This window comes from Salvelinus namaycush, chromosome 38 (assembly GCF_016432855.1).
Source record: "Salvelinus namaycush isolate Seneca chromosome 38, SaNama_1.0, whole genome shotgun sequence".
Taxonomy (NCBI): Eukaryota; Metazoa; Chordata; class Actinopteri; order Salmoniformes; family Salmonidae; genus Salvelinus; species Salvelinus namaycush.
The window spans coordinates 16,467,618-16,492,552 of NC_052344.1; the positions used below are offsets into that span (position 1 = coordinate 16,467,618).

At 46.8% G+C, this 24,935-nt stretch overlaps 1 protein-coding gene across 1 annotated transcript in view; it reads left to right on the forward strand.

Annotated features, from left to right (window-relative positions):
• The first annotated feature begins 299 nt into the window (after nucleotides 1–299).
• Nucleotides 300–24,935, forward strand: part of LOC120032284 (membrane-associated guanylate kinase, WW and PDZ domain-containing protein 2-like) — an 82,452-nt gene continuing 57,816 nt past the window's right edge. The window contains exons 1-4 of the mRNA XM_038978299.1: nucleotides 300–363; nucleotides 3,591–3,806; nucleotides 6,788–7,019; nucleotides 8,675–8,754. Of these exons, the coding sequence (XP_038834227.1) occupies nucleotides 315–363; nucleotides 3,591–3,806; nucleotides 6,788–7,019; nucleotides 8,675–8,754 (577 nt within the window). The 5' untranslated portion in view covers nucleotides 300–314. The remainder of the gene's footprint in view (nucleotides 364–3,590; nucleotides 3,807–6,787; nucleotides 7,020–8,674; nucleotides 8,755–24,935) is intronic.

Below are 24,935 nucleotides of genomic sequence, written 5' to 3' on the forward strand. Positions count from 1 at the left end.
TTCATAATTGACACATTGACATAAAAATGGTATCCACGTGATCGTCTGACCTGTTAACCAAAATCCAGAAGTATCCCTTTAAAGTACTGTCATGATGTACACACCATAGAATTACAATTCTTTCAATCTATTTCTACGGTACACACAGTTCATAATGCTTACCCTGCTCCTCTCTCCTGTATGCAGGTGTATGCACAGTTTCTTAGTAAGTTCCCTGATTGTAACTGTGCTCCTCTCTGATAGGCACAACCAGGCAGCCCAAGGAAGGAGAGGTCCCGGGGGTGGACTACAACTTTGTGACTGTTGATCAGTTTATGGAATTGGAGAAAAGTGGAGCCTTACTAGAGAGCGGAACTTATGAAGGTAAAAGAAAGCTTTTCACTTTTTTGGGGGTGTAATCATGTTTTTTGGGGGGGGTCTTTCCTGATTTTGTTCAATTGCTTGTTGGAATAATTGTATTATGTAGCTGCTTGTTTATCCACCATCCTTCCACTTTCTGACAGAGAAGAATGAGTTGGGTGCATTTAGACAGCTCTCACACATCACTGTGACATCATAACATAGATAACAGAAAAGCTGTTTTAATCAGAGTGGAGCAAACACACTCTCGCACACACACCCCACAACACCACTACACCTCTCCACTCCGCTATCTCCTCCATGCTGGCTCTCCTCTGAGCCCTAATGGCTCCAGAATAAACACGACTCACTCCAGTTTCTCTCCATCTGCCCTGGTCTGTGTGGTTCTGTGCTGGGTGTACTAAACTACTGGCTCTCCACTCTGTCAGATACAGGGGACTCCACCACACAGACAGATAATGCATTAACTCCATGTCTGTTCCCTCGCTGAGCCCTCCCGCTCAGCCTCGTGCCTGTCATGGCAGAAAAATAAATTGCAGATGGTCAATTTAACGGTTGGTTGCCAGGAGCGGTTGCCATGTTAGATTCTCTCTCCGATTGAGGCCGTGTATCACTTCTCCGAGGATGTCGTCTTCCGTAGAGAGAACCCTTCTTCTCTTCTCGGTGGCTGCACCGCTGTACCACCAACATTTTCCTTTTTAATATGTAATGCTCAATTAGAGAAGGAGAGAGAGAGAGAGAGGCAGAGAGAGAGGTAATTACTTGACACATTGGAAAGAACTAACAAAAAAGGTCCTACACTGCCGGGTTAATGTTATCCACAGTGTTGTATTTTCATCATTACAAAAGCCTTGCTTGGGAAGGTCAGAGGGTGGGTCAGTGTGTCTCTTGGCTTTCGTTTAGCTAATAGTAAGGTATGCAACTCATTTAGCATTGTAGCATACTACTGGAGGTTGTCTTCAGTTTGTGTAGGAATGTTTGAAGGTTTGAAGAATGCGGCATACTGTTTTTGTGCATTTTAGATTTGATTTCTCAGGAAAGTCTGACTGAAAATGCTTTTAGATTTTAGGTTTAATAGTCTGTGGTCTGTGGTTTTAAGCCTTTCCATTCAATTAACTTTTTTACAGCACTGTTTTTTCATTTGAGTCACTCACTGTGTACTCAGCAATGCGAACAAAAATTCACAGGTCCTTTTTCTAACCACAGCAAATATCTGAGATACAAACCAACATAGGACTTTCCAGCTACTATTTTCTCCATGGTCCTACAACTGTCTGTGGCATACGTGTTGATGGGGTTGATCATTTTAATACTTCATCCCCAGGATTAGAACAATCTCATTGGATTTCAAAATATCTTTGGGTGTCTGGTTTCTCCTCCAGAAGTACTGAAGCACCACTGAGAAGTGCAGGATAATATCTCTCATAGAAACCCTCTCTAGCTTCAGAACCTAATCTCCAGTGGAGAGGCAGTGCCTTGAAGCCTGCTCTCAAGGAAACTTGGTTCCATTGCCGTGGCAACATCATATTTCCCCCAAGTCCATTTCACACAGTGTTTACAGAGAGTGGAGACCAAACACTTAATCAGATCTCACATCAGCTTAACAAGGACATCCGCTGTCTCTGGACTTTGCCAGGTATCTCTGGGCTAAAGCTGTAGCAGAGGATGTTTGCGTGCATGCATGCCTATGTGTGTGGACGAGATCTTGCCAGACACTCTTCTGCTAGCAGACTCAGGGGCTGGAGGATCAGAGTGGGTGATGTGTGAAAGCATCAGCGAGGAGAAGCCCAGGAGAGCATGTTCAGAACGAATCCAGAAACGCTCTGCATGCTGGGAGCTGGCGACTCCGCCCTGGGGAGACAGACAGGACGACCACACAGAGCACAAAGGCCAGAGCCCAGAGAGAGAGAGACAGGCTTCTTCTTTATTTATTTACAACACACACACACTCACTCAATCACTAGGAATCTGTGCATGGTTTAGTGATTGATTGATGTGCGGAGGATAACACTGACTTGCCAGCAGACACAAAAGGGCAAACAGTGATGTTAGTGAAAATGCCTGGGGTGTGGGCCAGACAGTGTCAGGCTTTAGTTACCAATATGAAGTCATGTGGGTGGGTGTATTTGTAGGTATATGTGTTGTGGAGTGTGTGACTGTGTTTGAGTACCTCCCCTTGACGTGCCTTGACACTTACGTATGAACTTTTAAGAACTATATGAACTTTAACTCCCAGGACGTCAACTGACCTTCCACTTCCTGGTCCTGGTCCCATTGGGTTATGTAATAATGACATCATCTTCCCACGTGACTTTCTCGCTAGCTCTCTCCCTTTCAATATTTCATTATACAATATATTTCCCTTTAAATAGACAGTTTAATTTAATGTTCCGTTTGTGCCTGTGTTGTCTACTGTGATCCCTACTTTAGCGATTGAATATTAACTTGTAACAAGAGGAGAAAAACATCCAAGCAAATCTTTTTATAAACGTATCATCAAAGGCAAACAAAATGTGTCCAAAACTCAGGCGTGTTGCATATTAAGCAGGTTTGTACAGTGGCCGTGCTCACTGCTCACCCATGTGACTTGAGGTTCAACTCCTGAATGTGTGTCTCGGTCCTCTGGTACAGATAACTATTATGAAAAGATAGCAAAAATGCTATAAATTGCTCATATATCACATTTAATAGTGAGGTGAAACTTCCTCAGATCATTTTCGATCTGAGCATTGTAGCTATTAAAGTGGATGCACTGTAGGAGGAATAGCCTAGGCTTTAGATCAGCGGGCTAATACAGTCTCATGGGGGGATAACACAGTCTCATGGGGGGATAACACAGTCTCATGGGGGGATAACACAGTCTCATGGGGGACTAACACAGTCTCATGGGGGACTAACACAGTCTCATGGGGGACTAACACAGTCTCATGGGGGACTAACACAGTCTCATGGGGGACTAACACAGTATCATGGGGGACTACCACAGTCTCATGGGGGGCTAACACAGTCTCATGGGGGACTAACACAGTCTCATGGGGGACTAACACAGTCTCATGGGGGACTAACACAGTGTCATGGAGAGACCTAAGTTCAAACATCAGTCTGTCACATTGGCCATTTGGATTATTTAACCTGACCCACCAGCACCTAAGTAAAATATGATGTGTGTATGACGGACTAAGTATATAAAATGATCATTAATGTGAAGTATCCCTTCCTTCCTTCTCTAGAGAACTACTACGGCACCCCCAAGCCCCCGTGCGAGCCCAGCCCTCTGCTGCTAAATGTAACAGATCAGCTCCTGCCGGGCGCCCGACCCAGCTCCAAGGGGAAGAGGAAACGGAACAAGTCGGTCAGCAACATGGAGAAGGCCGGCATCGAGCCACCCGAGGATGATGAGGAGGAGAGGCCTGTTGTCAATGGCAACGGCAATGGCATCACCCCAGGTTAGGTTCCAACGCAGACATAGTGTTGATGTGCAACTATAGATCCTCGTCATGACAACAAGTTCACCGCCGAAATGAGATAGCACCGACCCCTGGGATCTGATCAGACAACATAGCAACAGTCTATCGTCTAGGTTACATCATAGCAACCAGCTCTCAGTCAGGCCCATACAATAACATAATAAAGGATGGATACAAGTCCCCACTGCCTACAGGGAGCTCTTCTCAGGGAGCTCAGATCATCATCATCATCATCATCATAGATAGTCTAAATGAAAAGCTGTGGAGTTCTAGTGCCTGTAAATAGCATGAGTACATCCCTCAAGCATCTCATGTAACATGACTGATCGTGTTTAGAGACAACAGCCTTACACTGTATCCCATCTCCCAGTCATTAGATCAGATCACAGTACAGTTAGACTAGGTCACATAGCCAGAGGCTAGATTCCACCCCCCGCACCGACACAGAGAGGCTGTGATCAGATCAAGCGTGGGGTTCCACTAAGCAGATTTACTGGATCAATGCAAGCCACGTCACAGTCATTACTCTCAACTAGGAGCAAAAATACTGGCTGTTTAACTTAATATAAGAACGGAGAAACCCTATGTAAGCCATGAAACAAAATAGTATCATTCATTTTGACTTGACATGTATTAATGTAAAAATAAATTACACTGTTACGGTAGTTGTTTAGTAAAACCTTTTGAGACCTTTAGAAAATGGCTTTACATTATATATGCAATCCATTATTATTGATCAACCTATTCATTATACTGTATGTTCTGGTCAGGTAACCCATATAAATGCCCTTGAGCTATAGGACTGGAGTAGTCTCATGTTGCTGTAATTTCTCACAGTAGCTCTGCTATTCATTGGGCTATGTGAACAAAGCTGAGAAAGGGTCGATGTTGAGTATTCAGCCTAGAGCTGCACTGTAGTTTTCTGTTACTGAGTGTATATACAGGTTGACAGTCCATATACAGGTTGAGAGAGAGAGAGAAGACAGTGTGATGTGAGTAGAAAGCTCATAGATGAGCTCTCCCTCCCTACCTCTGCCTGCTGCTGCTGTGGCTGTCCTCTGGGACGGCCCAACCAAGCGCCACAACTCAAACTAGGACATATCATCAGCTCCTCCACTCTCTCTCAATCTCCTCTGCCTGCCATCTCTCTCACTCTGCTCTCTCTGTCTATGTCCCTCTCTCTTTCAATCACTCTCCATCTCTCTCTGCTCGGTATCCTTACTCTCTCTCGCTCTATCTATCTATCTATCTATCTATCTATCTATCTATCTATCTATCTATCTATCTATCTATCTATCTATCTATCTATCTATCTATCTATCTATCTATCTATCTATCTATCTATCTATCTATCTATTTCTGTCCCTGTGTAATTGCCACCCTCTCCCTATTTGAAATCCTCTCTATCTTTCTTTTTATCCCATTCCATCTCTTTTTCCTTGGCACTCAATCACGCTGCCCCTTCTCCGCGCTACCTCCTCTCTCCCTTCTACCCTTCCCTCCTCTCTTCTCTCCTTCTCTCTTCCCTTCCCTCCTCCCCTCTCCCCTTCCCTCCTCCTCTCTCCCCTTCCCTCCTCCTCTCTTCCCTCTACCAATCCATCCTCCCCTCTCCCCTTCCCTCCTCCTTTCTTCCCTTCCCTCCTTCTCTCTTCCCTTCCCTCCTCCTCTCTTCCCTCTCCCCTTCCCTCCTCCTCTCTCCCCTTCCCTCCTCCTCTCTCCCCTTCCCTCCTCCTCTCTCCCCTTCCCTCCTCCTCTCTCCCCTTCCCTCCTCCTCTCTCCCCTTCCCTCCTCCTCTCTTCCCTTCCCTCCTTCTCTCGTCCCTTCCCTCCTCCTCTCTTCCCTTCCCTCCTCCTCTCTTCCTTTCCCTCCTCCTCTCTCCCCTTCCCTCCTCCTCTCTTCCCTCTACCAATCCATCCTCCCCTCTTCCCTTCCCTCCTCCTCTCTTCCCTCTCCCCTTCCCTCCTCCCCTCTCCCCTTCCCTCCTCCCCTCTCCCCTTCCCTCCTCCTCTCTCCCCTTCCCTCCTCCTCTCTCCCCTTCCCTCCTCCTCTCTCCCCTTCCCTCCTCCTCTCTTCCCTTCCCTCCTTCTCTCGTCCCTTCCCTCCTCCTCTCTTCCCTTCCCTCCTCCTCTCTTCCTTTCCCTCCTCCTCTCTCCCCTTCCCTCCTCCTCTCTCCTCCCCTCTCCCCTTCCCTCCTCCCCTGTCCCCTTCCTTCCTCCTCTGTCCCCTTCCCTCCTCCTCTCTCCCCTTCCCTCCTCCTCTCTTCCCTTCCCTCCTCCCCTCTCCCCTTCCCTCCCGTCTACCCTTCTCTCCTCCTCTCTCCCCTCTCCCCTTCCCTCCTCCTCTCTCCCCTTCCCCTCTCCTCTCTCCCCTTCCCCTCCTCCTCTCTCCCCTTCCCCTCCTCCTCTCTCCCCTTCCCTCCTCCCCTCTCCCCTTCCCTCCTCCTCTCTTCCCTCCCCTCCTCCTCTCTCCCCTCCTCCTCTCTCCCTTCTACCCTTCTCCCCTCTCCCCTTCCCTCTTCCCCTCATCCCCTTCCCTCTCCCCTTCCCACCTCCTCTCTCCCCTTCCCTCCTCCTCTCTTCCTTTGCCTCCTCATCTATCCCCTCTCCCCTCCCCTCCTCCTCTCTTCCCTTGCCTCCTCATCTCTCCCCTTTCCCCTCTCCCCTTCCCTCCTCCTCTCTTCCCTTGCCTCCTCATCTCTCCCCTCTCCTCATCCCCTCTCCCCTCCCCTCTCCCCGTCCCTCCTCATCTCTCCTCTCTCCCCTTCCCTCTCCCCTTTCCCTTCCATCCTCCCCTCTCCCCGTCCCTCTCCCCCTCTCCCCTTCCCTCCTCCCCTCTTCCCCTCTCCCCTCCCTCCTCCCCTCCCCTCTCCCTCTCACCTTCCCTCCTCCTCTCTTCCGTCCCCTGGTCCTCCAGTAGTAATGTCAGCTCTGACTCACCTGTCATTCTCTTCTCCTTCTCAGAGTCCAGCGAACATGAAGACAAGAGTACAGATGTCTCCTCAGGGGACGTCCCTCCCCAGACCTGTCCCCCCACCGAGACCCCCACCACCCCTAACAACGAGGTCCCCCAGGAGGAGGGGGGCGAGCTAGCCAAGTCGCCCCCCAAGCCAGATGAGAATGAGATTGAGCTTGGCCCCCTGCCAGGCAACTGGGAGATGGCCTACACAGAGAAGGGAGAGGTGTACTTTATCGAGTAAGTGTCTGCGCTGAAGAGAACGGTGTCAAATTATCCCAATGTGCGCGCTCGCGAAAATAGTTGACTGTTGTTGTAATGAGATTTAGAGGTTCTTGTCCATGCTATGTTTCACCAGGGAGAATAGAAGGTAAAAGTTGCCCAAGAATTTTAAGCAGCTTTCACATGCACACACACACACACACACACACACACACACACACACACACACACACACACACACACACACACACACACACACACACACACACACACACACACACACACACACACTGTAATGAATTCTATTGTTCCGTGTGGCCAGCTGTATTGGAGCTATTTTACAACAGGTCTGTTAGATTTTTACTGCTACAATATAATTGTAGAGGTGAGTTGTCTTTCTCTCACATTTGAATAATATTTAAACGTCTTCTGACTGTGTGAGTGTGTACGTGCCTGTCTGTGTATGTACATCAGTCGATAGGCAGGTTATTACAGAATCCTTTAGGAAATTAACAATCGCTCGAATTTATGTGACAGAAACATCATCCGATTCTCAGAGGACTGCCTTTCATTGTGTCGTATAATAGAGTAGCAGAGAAAACATCCAGCAGGGTTAGTTTTAATGTAGTTGTCTGCCGGTCAGCCAGCCAGTCGGTCAACCGGTCAGCCAGCCACATACCTCTTGTGTATCCTCTCCTCCACAGAGGCAGACTGTTAATTCCAGCCACTGCAGACTAGGTCTCCGTATGTCTCGTCCACCCAGGCCCTGTGTGTTCCTACATCTAGATGAATCAATCTGGAATGTTGTGTGCTAACGCGTTTAGCCGCCAAATTTGTAGCTGTATGTTTTAGGAAAAGTAAATGATACGGTGCCAAGGCGGTACCAGATGCCAACGGGATGGCTCCCTTTGATTTGTCTCCAGATTCGATCAATTTGTTTATCCAGAATCCTCCTCCTCCGAGAGAGAGATACAGGGGAAGACAGGGAGAGATGGAAAGAGAGGGAGAAGGAGGAAGGGAAAGTGGGAAAGAGAGAGGGTGGGAAGAGATTGAAAGGCAGAATCAAAAGGAAAAAGGAGGGAGAGAGAAGGAAAGGGAGAGGTGCGAGAAGAGATCGTGTTAAAAGAGAGAGAGAGAGAGAGAGGAAGGGGCATTTCATCACCCAAGATTTTCAGTTAGTGCTCACAGTGTCCCCTCCTCCCAAGGGTGGATTCGGGGATAATCCCGCTTTCCTGTAGCCATGTTTCCCTCCCTCCCTTCCCCCTCTTGTCCTGTCATCGTCTTCAAGGGAGGGCATTATGTCCTCAGATGCGATAAAGAGATCCATTGAAGTTTCCTTGGCACCGCCTCTCATCTGATCACAGTCCAGTTTTACAGCCCGCAGTGTTGATCCTGCCAAGCCCACAGCTGTTCAGCTCTATCACTCACACCTCTCCCCTTCTCCCGCCATCCCTCCATCCTTACCTGCACTAATGAGAAACAGTGTGCAAATTAAAAGTATCGATTGCCATTTTGTTAACCTAAAGGTTTTTTTCTTCTCGCCAGACAGTTTAGGGTGGGCACACAGGGGAACATCTCTTTTTCTCTGAAATGATGCTGAATTGAGAACCTCCTCCCTCACTGTCTCTCTCTCTCTCTTTCTGTCCCTGTCTCTCCTCTTCTCTCTCGTCAAGCCACAACACCAAGACGACGTCGTGGCTGGACCCGCGGCTGGCGAAGAAGGCGAAGCCACCAGAAGAATGCAAAGAGGACGGTAAGTGTGTCTCTTCTCTCGCTCTCTCTCCCCTTTTCAAAGTCACTCAACTCTCTCTCCCGTAAAACCTTTCAATTCCTTTTTGGGTCCAAATCATTAGCATCTATTCATCGTCTGATGGCGGTTTGCAATATCTTCAGTGTTTTGATCTGAGAGCTGAAAGGATGGGTGTTACCGTATACCATTATATATGAATAGTCATCAGTCACTGAGGACAGTGGTTTATTTGGGGTCCTTGTCTGACACTTGTAGATGTGTACAGTGTCTTTATAACCGTGTTGTGTTACCTGACCTGTGTGGAGATAGTGCTAGTTTTAGCCCCTGTAGAGGGACTGGGGGAGTGGGTAGGGTGGTTAACAGAGACCTCTTTATCCCCCGCTGGGAGTAGGGAGCTATGCACCACCACAGAATGGACACTACACACACAGACACAAATGCACACACATACACACACAGGCGCACAAACAGGCGGCAGAGGGGAAGGAGAGCGAGTATAATTTAGATGGTGTGACTAAGAGAGGAAGAGTAAGGAGACGGATGGGGAAAGAAGACGCTATGCAGTGATATAGTATTGCAGAAGAGATACAGCCTATGACCATGAGGTGAGGAATAGGATGTTTTTGCATCCTTCTGGATGAAAAATCTCTCTCTCATTTTTCTCCATTCGGCAATGTGCTTTTGAGTGATCTCCGGTATTGATAGAGGATTCTGCTTCAGACTCCCGCGCTATCTCTCCAACCCTGAAGCCACTCTCACACACTATATCTCTCTCGTCTGTCTCTCTCTCTCTCCCCCTCTCGCTCTCTCGCTCTTTCTCTCTCATGTCCTTCTCTCTCTCTCTCCCTCTCCCTCTGTCTCTGTCTCTGTCTCTCTCTCTCTCGTCTGTCTCCCTCTCTCTCCCTTTCACTTTGATTGAGCTTATTCACTGAATCTCCCGTTATGTCTCCCACTGCTGTCTCCCACTCTGTCTTCCCTCTCTCTCTCTCTCCCGTTAAGTCTCCCACTCTGTCTTCCCCGCTGTTTCCCACTCTGTCTTCCCTCTCTCTCTTCCCTCTCTCTCTCTCTCCCATTATGTCTCCCACTCTGTCTTCCCCGCTGTTTCCCACTCTGTCTTCCCTCTCTCTCTTCCCTCTCTCTCTCTCTCTCCCGTTATGTCTCCCACTCTGTCTTCCCCCGCTGTCTCCCACTCTGTCTTCCCTCTCTCTCTCTCTCTCTTTATGTCTCCCACTCTGTCTTCCCCCGCTGTCTCCCACTCTGTCTTCTCCCGCTGTCTCCCACTCTGTCTTCTCTCTCTCCCGTTATGTCTCCCACTCTGTCTTCTCCCGCTGTCTCCCACTATGTCTTCTCTCTCTCCCTTTATGTCTCCCACTCTGTCTTCTCTCTCTCCGTTTATGTCTCCCACTCAGCCTTCTCTCTCTCCCTTTATGTCTCCCACTCTGTCTTCTCTCTCTCCCTTTATGTCTCCCACTCTGTCTTCCCTCTCTCCCTTTATGTCTCCCACTCTGTCTTCCCTCTCTCCCTTTATGTCTCCCACTCTGTCTTCCCTCTCTCTCCTCTTTTTCTCTCACTCTCATCGCTCTCTGTTTCCCTGTATCATTCTCTCTATCTCATCCTATCTCCCGCTCTATCTTCCCCATCAGTCTCACCCTCCATCTTTCTCCTATCACCCCTTCTCTATCTCTCTATCTCTCTCTCGTCTGGGTGAGATTTATCTGTTGAGTAGTAGACAGGGGTATAGCAGCGTTGTAAGGTGGAGGGGAATGGAGCTCATATCAGACACAGAGACAGTCAGGCTGAGGAGAATGGAGCTCATATCAGACACAGAGACAGTCAGGCTGAGGAGAATGGAGCTCATATCAGACACAGAGACAGTCAGGCTGAGGAGAATGGAGCTCATGTCAGACACAGAGACAGTCAGGCTGAGGAGAATGGAGCTCATATCAGACACAGAGACAGTCAGGCTGAGGAGAATGGAGCTCATATCAGACACAGAGACAGTCAGGCTGAGGAGAATGGAGCTCATGTCAGACACAGAGACAGTCAGGCTGAGGAGAATGGAGCTCATATCAGACAGAGACAGTCAGGCTGAGGAGAATGGAGCTCATATCAGACACAGAGACAGTCAGGCTGAGGAGAATGGAGCTCATATCAGACACAGAGACAGTCAGGCTGAGGAGAATGAAGCTCATATCAGACACAGAGACAGTCAGGCTGAGGAGAATGAAGCTCATATCAGACACACAGACAGTCAGCAGGTTCGAGATGAGGTCTCATTTGTGGAGTGAATCATTCTAGCTGACCCCAGCTTAGTCAATCATGTCTGTCTGATAAACACTTACTCACAGACAGTTTTTCTCACAATCACATCCACCACTCTGACCTGCCCCCCCCCCCCCCCCCCACACACACACACACATACTGTATATACACAGACAGTAGGGCTCCAGTATTCTCAGGCCATCCAAAAGATAATCAGGAGGATGGAGGAGACAGGAAGATAGTTGACCACTTTGGAAGATGACAAGAAAGAGGAAACAAAGACAATGTCTTAGAAAGATGAATCCCAGGAAACCATCTTCATCTAGTTCAGGGATGGGCAACTGGCAGCCTCCCTTTTGAAGCTCTCAGATCACTTTTTCTCTTATGTCAGTCACTGATTGTCAGTCAATGTCAGCAAAACACAAATAGTTTGCTCGGTTAGTTTAGAGGCAGGCTATCATGGTTGAATTACCGGCCGGGGGGCCCCCATTGACTTTGTTAGTCTCACTCAGATATCATATTAAAACCTGAGAGCAGCTCATTGCAATGCCTCATGGCAAAATGAGTAGAATTACATGAAATTTGTTATAAAATTGCTAAATCTTCTCTCTGCCTCATGGCAAAATATGTAGAACTGCACTTTTCTTTAAAACAGGCATACAAATGATCTCCACTGTCAAAAGGGGGCCCACTAAAATGTTCTGCTCACAATATGTGTGAGGGAGCAGTATGGATGTGGGTACGCAGGGGTACTCATGATGAGTTCACATTTTTGGTGGCTCCCACCCCTATCAAAGTTGCCCATCCCTGATATAGTTCATCAGGGTACCTCCAATCCCATTCCTCCAGTCGGGACGTTCCATGCTACGAGATGTGAATCAGGGTACCTCCGATCCCGTTCCTCCAGTGGGGACGTTCCATGCTACGAGATGTGAATCAGGGTACCTCCGATCCCGTTCCTCCAGTCGGGACGTTCCATGCTACGAGATGTGAATCAGGGTACCTCCGATCCCGTTCCTCCAGTCGGGACGTTCCATGCTACGAGATGTGAATCAGGGTACCTCCGATCCCGTTCCTCCAGTCGGGACGTTCCATGCTACGAGATGTGAATCAGGGTACCTCCGATCCCGTTCCTCCAGTCGGGACGTTCCATGCTACGAGATGTGAATCAGGGTACCTCCGATCCCGTTCCTCCAGTCGGGACGTTCCATGCTACGAGATGTGAATCAGGGTACCTCCGATCCCGTTCCTCCAGTCGGGACGTTCCATGCTACGAGATGTGAATCAGGGTACCTCCGATCCCGTTCCTCCAGTCGGGACGTTCCATGCTACGAGATGTGAATCTGGGTACCTCCGATCCCGTTCCTCCAGTCGGGACGTTCCATGCTACGAGATGTGAATCTGGGTACCTCCGATCCCGTTCCTCCAGTCGGGACGTTCCATGCTACGAGATGTGAATCAGGGTACCTCCGATCCCGTTCCTCCAGTCGGGACGTTCCATGCTACGAGATGTGAATCAGGGTACCTCCGATCCCGTTCCTCCAGTGGGGACGTTCCATGCTACGAGATGTGAATCAGGGTACCTCCGATCCCGTTCCTCCAGTGGGGACGTTCCATGCTACGAGATGTGAATCTGGGTACCTCCGATCCCGTTCCTCCAGTCGGGACGTTCCATGCTACGAGATGTGAATCAGGGTACCTCCGATCCCGTTCCTCCAGTCGGGACGTTCCATGCTACGAGATGTGAATCTGGGTACCTCCGATCCCGTTCCTCCAGTCGGGACGTTCCATGCTACGAGATGTGAATCTGGGTACCTCCGATCCCGTTCCTCCAGTCGGGACGTTCCATGCTACGAGATGTGAATCAGGGTACCTCCGATCCCGTTCCTCCAGTCGGGACGTTCCATGCTACGAGATGTGAATCAGGGTACCTCCGATCCCGTTCCTCCAGTCGGGACGTTCCATGCTACGAGATGTGAATCTGGGTACCTCCGATCCCGTTCCTCCAGTCGGGACGTTCCATGCTACGAGATGTGAATCAGGGTACCTCCGATCCCGTTCCTCCAGTCGGGACGTTCCATGCTACGAGATGTGAATCAGGGTACCTCCGATCCCGTTCCTCCAGTCGGGACGTTCCATGCTACGAGATGTGAATCAGGGTACCTCCGATCCCGTTCCTCCAGTCGGGACGTTCCATGCTACGAGATGTGAATCAGGGTACCTCCGATCCCGTTCCTCCAGTCGGGACGTTCCATGCTACGAGATGTGATGTACTGTATGTGAAGGAGATGAATATTGATCTAGTTGGACAGATCATCCAGTGATCGCTGGCCCTGGGAGAGACAGGACTTATGGTCCCATGTAGAGCCTCAACCAGCTGGAGAAGGGGATCTAAGAGGGGATCCCCAGGGCCCACGCCGGGGCTAGGAGCTATAATCAGGGGAACGTTAGTGAGAATCTGCCCATGTTTCACTAGCTGACAGCTGGGTAGCAGCGAAGCAGGCCTCCCTGAGAGATGTGTAGGAGAGATGAGCTGGCGCTGTATATTGTGTATTGATTAGGAGGCATGTGGAGCGGGGGTGTAGGGTGCGTGTGCCCACGCTCTGGTGAACGTTAACAGGATCACAGGGTGGGGTCTAAACTCTGTCTCTGAACAACAGACGAGAGGTAGGAGGAGAGACTCACCAAACAGGGAGACATGGAGCCCTGACGATGGAAGGAAAACACACACCGAAGAAACAGCACTATACATCCTCTAACATTCATTTTGATCTATAAACAACTTATACATGCAGATCTGTCAATTATTCAGGCATATGTCTGCTACCTGTGTGTGTGTGTGTGTGTGTGTGCGTGTGTGTGTGTGTGTGTGTGTGTGTGTGTGTGTGTGTGTGTGTGTGTGTGTGTGTGTGTGTGTGTGTGTGTGTGTGTGTGTGTGTGTGTGTGTGTGTGTGTGTGTGTGTGTGTGTGTGTGTGTGCTCGCCAGCAGCAGTGTGGTTGTCAGCTGATTCTCCCGGTTCAAAGGCACATCAGTAATAATAGAAAGAGATCTCATCAGAGGAGGAGCTCAATGGCTTGCTTACATAACCTCTCTCTCTCCCCCCCTTCTCTCTCTCTCCTGTATCTTCCTGCTGTCCTCTTTAGTTTTTTTGACTTGAGGGGAAGAGGAATAGGAATATCTTCAAATCAAAGACTGCTGTTTAATTCTGTCTTCCTTCCTTCTCCCTCAAAGCCAGCTTGTTTTCCTGTTTTACCACATATTTGCTGGATGAGAAGACAGAACAGGCTCCCCTGTTTTAAGTGTTGTCTCTGTCTCTCTCCTGTTCTACATACAACCTGTCTGCTAGCTCCCTGTGCCTTCTGAGAAGCCAACAGAATCCCCCTGATATGTAGAAGGAAAAAAACAAGAAAACTAATCCACCCTGCCTGCCTGTCGGTCGTCACTATTTCAATGCATTTCATCATTTAAAAGTCGGGTTAGTTCTATCCTAAGAAGCTGTTGCACAACACACATCCCATTCAGAATACAGTGTAACCAATGAAAGGCATTGGTTAGGAGGGACTGGTGTGACTGATAGGGATCTGGGCTGTGATGGCATTGGGAGGAGGTTGAAGGTTGAAGGTTTTAAATGGCTGCTTTGTTCCATTGTGTTTCTTTGTCTTGTCTGTTTTGACGTCGTCTCTGTGAAGAGATCGAGGGCTCAGAGAGAGAGAGAGAGAGAGGGAGAGAGAGGGGGGGAGGGAGAGGGAGACAAGGCCAGGGCATAGGTAATTATATTCTAGTCATGTAAAACGGAGCAGGCCTCAGACACGCCAGACAAAGTTATCATCGTTTCTCACCCGTTAGCGCCTCCTCTCCTCCCAGTGAAAACATTCTCCGGGGGAAATAGCAGCACTTGTTTTTCTGTCCGGCTGTAAAAACCTATTTCTGTGTGCAGATGAGACTGGCAGGAAAGAGGGAAGGCTTTTAGGGTGGAAAGGTCGACATGTTCTTTCCTAATGGCCTTATTTGATGGCTTGTCTTTCTGTTGTGCTCACGTACTCAGTGCGTGCGTGCGTGCGTGCGTGCGTGCGTGCGTGCGTGCGTGCGTGCGTGCGTGCGTGCGTGCGTGCGTGCGTGCGTGCGTGTGTGCGTGCGTGCGTGTGTTGACTAAAAGTTGTGGCGTCCTCCCTCACCTTGAGTCTCCAGCAGGAGAGGAGAAGGGAGGGACTGTGTCTGTGTGACATGATTGATGGGTATATTCTGAGAGCATCCTCGTCTGCAGGATGCCTGAGGACTGAAGATGAGGAGGAGGACGCAGAGTTTGGTGTGTGTTTGTGTATGATAATGTCCCATACGTAAGATGGCGAATGAGTTCCGGAGTATTTGTACGTGTGCACGGGTGAATGCATGGCTGGATGTGTGTCTGTCCTTCTCCCAGCCCATTGAGAGGAGAGGCTGAATAGGAGAGGTAGGAGTCCTTCAGTAGCCCAGTCACGCTCCACCCCACTCCAGACACACTTAATGGTTAATCATCCTCAACCATCCATGCTTCCCTCTCCCTTCCTCTCTTCTGCATCCCCCCTCCACAGCACCTAAATTAACTGTAGTAATAGTTCTACCTGAGTAAGTCACCTGCTCTGTTCCACTGGTTGTTTACCCTCGTTGTGAAGGGAGAGATCAGCTGAGCTTAGATGGCTTTTGAACAGCATTGCTTTTGGACAAACCCAACTCCCTTAGCTTTCCTGAAGAACTTAAAGGGCAACTCCACCACTTTTCAACCTCATTTGCATTATCTTCAGCACAATACCGTTGTCTACATATCTGAAAACGGCACATTTCTATGTTTGTAGAAAAAGTATGAAGTAAAAACGTACTACTTGATGACTCAACAAAAGTTAAACAGTGAAGTTAAACAGTGAAGTTAAACAGTGAAGTTAAACAGTGAAGTTAAACAGTGAAGTTAAACAGTGAAGTTAAACAGTGAAGTTAAACAGTGAAGTTAAACCGTGAAGTTAAACCGTGAAGTTAAACCGTGAAGTTAAACCGTGAAGTTAAACCGTGAAGTTAAACTTAAGTTAAACAGTGAAGTTAACCTTTCTAGGACACACGTTCCGCTAGCGGAACCCTTGACAACATTCCGCTTAAAAGGCAGCGCGCGAAATTCAAAAATATTTTTGGGAAATATGTAACTTTCACACATTAACATGTCCAATACAGCAAATGAAAGCTAAACATCTTGTTAATCTACCCATCGTGTCTGATTTAAAAAAATGCTTTACAGCAAAAACACAACATATGTTTATGTTAGATCACCGCCAAGTCCAAAAAACACACAGCTTTTTTCCCAGCCAAAGATAGGAGTCACAAAAAGCAGAAATAGAGATAAAATTAATCACTAACCTTTGATGTTCTTCATCAGATGACACTCATAGGACATCATGTTACACAATACATGTATGCTTTGTTCGATAATGTGCATATTTATATCCAAAAATCTCAGTTTACATTGGCGTCATGTTCAGAAATGCTTCCAAAATATCCGGAGAAATTGCAGAGAGCCACATCAAATAACAGAAATACTCATCATAAACTTTGATGAAAGATACATGTTTTACATAGATTTAAAGATACGCTTGTTCTTAATGCAACCGCTGTGTCAGATTTTAAAAAAACTTTATAGAAAAAGCACACCATGCAATAATCTGAGACGGCGCACAAAATTTCTCCGCCATGTTGAAGTCAACAGAAATACGAAATTACATCATAAATATTCCCTTACCTTTGATGATCTTCATCAGAATGCACTCCCAGGAATCCTAGTTCCACAATAAATTGTTGTTTTGTTCGATAATGTCCATTATTTATGTCCAAGTAGCTACTTTTGCTAGCACGTTTAGTACACATGTCCAAACGCTCGCGCAGGTCCAGGCGAAGTCGGACGGAAACTTCAAAAAGTTATATTACAGGTCGAATAAACTTGTCAAACTAAGTACAGAATCAATCTTCAGGATGTTGTTATCATAAATATTCAATAACGTTCCAACCGGAGAATTCCTTTGTGTCAACAGAAGTAATGGAACGCAAGTCCTACCTGCTACCTGTACCAGACCTGCTGTTTTCAACTCTTAATGATCGGCTATGAAAAGCCAACTGACATTTATTCCTGATTATTATTTGACCATGCTGGTCATTTATGAACATTTTGAACATCTTGGCCATGTTCTGTTATAATCTCCACCCGGCACAGCCAGAAGAGGACTGGCCACCCCTCATAGCCTGGTTCCTCTCTAGGTTTCTTCCTAGGTTTTGGCCTTTCTAGGGAGTTTTTCCCAGCCACCGTGCTTCTACACCTGCATTGCTTGCTGTTTGGGGTTTTAGGCTGGGTTTCTGTACAGCACTTCGAGATATTAGCTGATGTACGAAGGGCTATATAAAATAAACTTGATTTGATTTGATTTGAAGTCGATATCATGCGGATGGCGCGTGACCAGGACCTGGCACTCTGCCAGACCACTGACTCAAACAGTTCCCATCCGGCCCCACATCACAATAGAAGCTTCATTCAACGTTCTACAGACTGTTGACATCTAGTGGAAGGCGTAGGAAGTGCAAACAGATCCATATCTCACTGGGATTTCAATAGGTGATGAGTTGAAAATCGACCAGACTCAGAATTCTCACTTCCTGTTTGGATTTTTTCTCAGGTTTTTGCCTGCCATATGAGTTCTGTTATACTCACAGACATCATTCAAACAGTTTAAAAAACTTCAGAGTGTTTTTTATCCAATACTACTAATAATATGCATATATTAGCATCTGGGACAGAGTAGAAGGCAGTTCACTCTGGGCACGCTATTCATCCAAAGTGAAAATGCTGCCCCCTATCCCTAAAAAGTTAAACAAAAGTTATACAGTGATTTTTAAAATGGTTGCGTTGATATGGGGAGAAATAAAATACCCTACCTCTGGCTAAAAACTTATTGCTGGTTTTGAAAATCACCTTTTTTTACTTTTAATCCTACCCTGGGATGTCATAGAGAAGCATTTTCTTTCTTTTTTAACTTTCAGCATATCTTTTTAACCATAGATCATAGAAACACGCAGTTTTCACATAATGTATTTAGACACTGGTTTGGAGATAATGAATTTTCCAACTTGTTTGAACTACTGATTGTGAATCCAAATTCTAGGTTACCTTTGATTTGTAGTCACACCTGAGCTCCCCAATCCATTGTGTTTGTTATAGTCTTAGAATTGGGATTCACAATCAGTAGTTCAAACAAGTTGGAAAATGAATTATCTCCAAACCAGTGTCTAAATACATTATGCGAAAACTGCGTGTTTCTATGATGATATTGATTGTGTTAGTTATTAGGTCCTTGGTAAATGCCAGAACAGCAACCTTTCTTCTTCAATTTAATTATTTTTTTATATTCAGTTCAAATTAACGGTGTGCTCATTTCCGGGGGCGACAGTGGCGGCGGAGTAAAACCTAGGCCTAAGGGCATACTTTTGATAACTCCACTCCTTATTTTGAGGGGTCAAGTACAGCAGCATAGAAGGGGAACATGTCTGTAGGATTAGTAGTCCAAATGGCCCACCATCATCAGACAGCCCTGATCAGAGCCCCTCTGCTCAGCCCAAAAGACTTCCCTCACTTCCTCCTCCACAGGTTACCATGGAAACTATCTCCCTTCACAGTGAGACTGGAGCAGAGACAGAGACATTAGCTATGATTCCATTAACTTGTCCAGTGATTTTTTTGGTCGACATTTAGAAAGTTTGCATTGAAAATAAATGTGACAATTGCCCACTGCGGTGCGTTTCCATTTAACTATCTTGTGTCGATAAAAACAGCTTGACGTAATGACGTCACACCTAAAAAAGAAACCTGCAGTGTCGATTAGAATTGAAGTAGTTGAAGTGTTTCCAAATTGCTCATTAATAAATTGCCGACAGTCTGTATGCTCTCCCACCTATCAGTGTCCTGTCGCAGGTAGCTCGCGAGAGCCAGCATGAATGGAATGCAAGAATTGACTAATATTTGCCATATTCGTATAATTCTCATGTGCCAACATAGCACCACCGTGTGTGCCATAGTTAAATTTGCACTCCTGTAGATCTGAAATCATTGGATGGTGAAACTTCCATCCAGCCAACCAGAAAAGCAAGGCGATTCAGGCATTCTAGAAAGTCTTTGTCCTGCAAAGAAAACATTTATTTTTATATATTTTTTTTATTTATTTTAGACTGTCGGCACCCCAACCTACAGGCGGTAAATGGATCTGATTAATTTGATTCAATGCGATTCAATCTTTGAGGACTGCAACAATAGAAATACTATTTAGTAGTTACTGACAGAGATGGCGCCGACAGAGATCTCACTTCGCGTTCCTAGGAAACTATGCAGTATTTTGTTTTTTTATGTGTTATTTCTTACATTGTTACCCCAAGTAATCTTAGGTTTTATTACATACAGTCGGGAGGAACTATTGGATATAAGAGCAACGTCAACTCACCAACATTACGACCAGGAATACGACTTTCCCGAAGCGAATCCTCTGTTTGGTCCACCACCCAGGACAATGGATCGGATCCCAGCCGGCGACCCAAAACAACAACGCCGTAGAAGGGGCAGACGGAGCGGTCTTCTGTCAGGCTCCGTAGACGGGCACATCGCGCACCGCTCCCGAGCATACTACTCGCCAATGTCAAGTCTCTTGACAACAATGTAGACGAAATCCATGCACGCTATCGGAGTCGGTACAGCCAGCTGGTTTCTGAACGCATCGCACAGACCGAAACAAGCATCTTTCTGGTAAGAAGAAGGGCGGGGGTGTATGCCTTATGATTAACGAGACGTGGTGTGATCATAACAACATACAGGAACTCAAGTCCTTCTGTTCACCTGACTTAGAATTCCTCACAATCAAATGGTCACGCTGCAAAGTGAAACTTGGCTAGCGGTAACATTTAGTTAACAAATACACCATGACAGCGCAATACACTAGGGGTGGAACAGTGGCAAAGGTACCCACAGGACAAACAGAATAATATTAGTCTGAGGAGAGATTAAATAGCATTAATACAACAAAAATAATTCTAAACACACCTTTAGTTTACAAAGTTATCTACCTAGAGAATTCTCTTCGATTATAATCACAGCCGCATATATCCCCCCCAAGCAGACACATCGATGGCCCTGAACGAACTTCATTTGACTCTATGTAAACTGGAAACCACATATCCTGAGGCTGCATTTATTGTAGCTGGGGATTTTAACAAGGCTAATCTGAAAACAAGGCTCCCTAAATTCTATCAGCATATCGATTGCGCGACCCGGGCTGGCAAAACCCTAGATCATTGTTATTCTAACTTCCGCGACGCATATAATGCCCTCCCCCGCCCTCCTTTCGGAAAAGCTGACCACGACTCCATTTTGTTGCTTCCAGCCTATAGACAGAAACTAAAACAGGAAGCTCCCGCCCTCAGGTCTGTTCAACGCTGGTCCGACCAAACGGATTCCTTGCTTCAAGATTGCTTCGATCACATGGACTGGGATATGTTCAGCATTGCGGCGAACAACAACATTGACGAATACGCTGAGTCGGTGAGCGGGTTTATTAGGAAGTGCATCGGCGATGTCGTACCCACAGCGTCTATTAAAACATTGCCAAACCAGAAACCGTGGATTGATGGCAGCATTCGCGCAAAACTGAAAGCGCGAACCACTGCTTTTAATCAGGGCAAGGTGACCGGAAACATGACCGAATACAAACAGTGTAGCTATTCCCTCCGCAAGGCAATCAAACAAGCTAAGCGTCAGTATAGAGACAAAGTAGAGTCGCAATTCAACGGCTCAGACACGAGAGGTATGTGGCAGGGTCTACAGTCAATCACGAACTATAAAAGGAAAACCAGCCCCGTCGCGGACAAGGATGTCTTGCTCCCAGACAGACTAAACAACTTCTTTGCTCACTTTGAGGACAATACAGTGCCACTGACACGGCCCGCTACCAAAACCTGCGGGCTCTCCTTCACTGCAGCCGACGTGAGCAAAACATTTAAACGTGTCAACCCTCGCAAGGCTGCAGGCCCAGACGGCATCCACAGCCGCGTCCTCAGAGCATGCGCAGACCAGCTGGCTGGTGTGTTTACGGACATATTCAATCAATCCTTATCCCAGTCTGCTGTTCCCACATGCTTCAAGAGGGCCACCATTGTTCCTGTTCCCAAGAAAGCTAAGGTAACTGAGCTAAATGACTACCCGCCCCGTAGCACTCACTTCCGTCATCATGAAGTGCTTTGAGAGACTAGTCAAGGACCATATCACATCCACCCTACCTGACACCCTAGACCCACTCCAATTTGCTTACCGCCCCAATAGTCCACAGATGACGCATACGCAATCACACTGCACACTGCCATAACCCATCTGGACAAGAGGAATACCTATGTGAGAATGCTGTTCATTGACTACAGCTTAGCATTTAACACCATAGTATCCTCCAAACTCGTCATCAAGCTCGAGACCCTGGGTCTCAACCCCGCCCTGTGCAACTGGGTCCTGGACTTCCTGACGGGCCGCCCCCAGGTGGTGAGGGTAGGTAACAACATCTCCACCCCGCTGATCCTTAACACTGGGGCCCCACAAGGGTGCGTTCTCACCCCTCTCCTGTACTCCCTGTTCACCCACGACTGCGTGGCCATGCACACCTCCAACTCAATCATCAAGTCTGCAGACTACACTACAGTGGTAGTCTTGATTACCAACAACGACTAGACGGTCTACAGGGAGGAGGTGAGTGCCCTTGGAGTGTGGTGTCAGGAAAATAACCTCACACTCAACGTCAACAAAACAAAGGAGATGATCGTGGACTTCAGGAAACAGCAGAGGGAGCACCCCCCTATCCACATCGATGGGACAGTAGTGGAGAGGGTAGAAAGTTTTAAGTTCCTCGGCGTACACATCACGGACAAACTGAAATGGTCCAACCACACAGACAGCGTGGTGAAGAAGGCGCAAGAAATTTGGCTTGTCACCAAAATCACTCACAAACTTTTACAGATGCACAATCGAGAGCATCCTGTCGGGCTGTATCACCGCCTGGCACGGCAATTGCTCCGCCCATAACCGTAAGGCTCTCCAGAGGGTAGTGAGGTCTGCACAACGCATCACCGGGGGCAAACTACCTGCCCTCCAGGACACCTACACCACCCGATGTCACAGGAAGGCCATAAAGATCATCAAGGACAACAACCACCCGAACCACTGCCTGTTCACCCCGCTACCATCCAGAAGGCGAGGTCAGTACAGGTGCATCAAAGCGGGGACCGAGAGACTGAAAAACAACTTCTATCTCAAGGCCATCAGACTGTTAAACAGCCATCACTAACATTGAGTGGCTGCTGTCAACATACTGACTCAACTCCAGCCACTTTTGGAAATGGAAAAATTGGAATTGGAAATTTGGAAATGGAAAAATGGATATAATAAATGTATCACTAGCCACTTTAAACAATGCCATTTCATATAATGTTTACATACCCTACATTACTAATCTCATATGTATATACTGTACTCTATACCATCTACTGCATCTTGCCATCTTGATGTAATGTATCACTAGCCACTTTAAACAATGCCACTTTTATATGTTTACATACCCTACATTACTCATCTCATATGTATATACTGTACTCTATACCATCTACTGCATCTTGCCATCTTGATGTAATGTATCACTAGCCACTTTAAACAATGCCACTTTTATATGTTTACATACCCTACATTACTCATCTCATATGGATATACTGTACTCTATACCATCTACTGCATCTTGCCATCTTGATGTAATGTATCACTAGCCACTTTAAACAATGCCACTTTTATATGTTTACATACCCTACATTACTCATCTCATATGTATATACTGTACTCTATACCATCCGCTGCATCTTGCCTATGCCGTTCTATACCATCACTCATTCATATATATATATATTTTGTTTTTATGTACATATTCTTATTCATTCCTTTACACTTGTGTGTATAAGGTAATTGTTGTGAAATTGTTAGGTTAGATTACTCGTTGGATATTACTGCAATGTCGGAACTAGAAGCACAAGCATTTCGCTACACTCGCATTAACATCTGCTAACCATGTGTATGTGACAAATACAATTTGATTTGATTTATTTATGCCTATTAATAGCCATTGTCAACCTCCCTCCTGGTTATTTTGCTCACAACTCACTGTCACTCTGTTTACAAATTAGGCCATCTTATGAATTTAGTACAGAAAAATAATTTGTTTGCAAATGCTGGGGCCATGACATCACGGGCCCCGCGTACCTTAAAAAAGATTCCGCTATACTAATTTATTGGAAAAACAGTTTCCATCATCATTTGTCACAATACAGTTACACAAAAGACAAATTCACCATGTCGAACGGAAACAAATGTTGTCAATCTTTAGAAAATGTCTCCTATATCTGTTGTTTCCATTACACGTGTTGCAATTACATTTTTTGCAACATTGCTTTTGTCGAATAAACCTAGGTCAATGGAATCCTGCCTATTGTAAGGAGAAGGTTTACTTGAGGTCCTTCAAGGTCTTCTTTCTTAAGACTTGTTTCAGTTTATGACTCTGTTTAAGACGGATACTGTGTGCTGTTGTGACTCAGCTGGACTGGGGCTGTCAAGTTAATATACAGTATATCTCAGTGTGTCAGGGGCTATTTAGATGTCCTCTGTTCCATCTGGCAACCACCTCATCAAGGAAAGAGAATAAACCCAGCAAACCACTTCTTCCTCTTCCTCCTGCTCCTCCTCCTCCTCCTCATTCTCAGCAGCAGTTTGACTGATATATCTCTGTCTCAGCATGGGGGTGCTATCACTGTGACAACACACACTAGTTCAATTCCCTTTTTCCTTTTTCGTTTAGTGGCTCCCGTCTTAGTTGCTCTCTCCTCAGTCCATTCCAAAACAACGATAGCTGTTTGGAGAGTGAATCAAGTGAAGTGGAGATTATAGAGAATTGTGGGGGATCAGACCTGGCGAGACTATTCTAGAAAACACTTTAAATGAGGGCTTCAAAACAGAGGCCTAAGGGCATAACTTTGCTAACTCCACCCCATATTTTGAGTATTGGAATAAGGCCCTTGGGATGTTTACACACCTGGCGCTCAGTGGGAATACCCTGGAGAGATACTCAGCGGGTGGAGGAAGCGGCTGAAGGAAAACGTTTAGATGTATTGGTCTCCTGTCTAAACAGGCACCAGAGGGAAGGGGGTGCGACATCAGAGACGAAACAGCCCCATGTGCTGCAGGTGACCTGAATTCACTTCAGCCAGCTCCTCCCCTGAAGAAAGGAAAAGGGAAAGCAGGGTAACATGGGCTGTTCCTCTCCTCAGACAGAATTAGAAAGGCCAGATGAAATATGCATGAGCATGAGAGCATGAAACTTTACTTCAAAAAGTCCCTCTGTACGAGTGCATTTTAAAGTGTTTTCCTTTAGAGCTCTTCAAACAGGGAGAGAGGAGCGGACAGGAGAGGAGAGGATGGCCGAACGGGGAATGAGAGAGGAGAGAGTGAAAGAAGGGGGAGAGCTTAGAGAATCCCCCTGCTGAATGCAAAATGGGATAAACCAAAGGAACATTTACTGAGGCCTAGCCTACTGATGTCGACATTTCTCAGACTGCATGGAAAACCCTGTGGGAAAACCTATTGTTTTATTTCAACACTCAGTCTCTTTGCTCTATACCAGTGGTTCCCAAACTTTTTATAGTCCCGTACCCCTTCAAACATTCAACCTCCAGCTGCGTACCCCCTCTAGCACCAGGGTCAGCGCACTCTCAAATGTTGTTTTTTCTGTCATTGTAAGCCTGCCACACACACACTATACGATACATGTATTAAACATAAGAATGAGTGTGA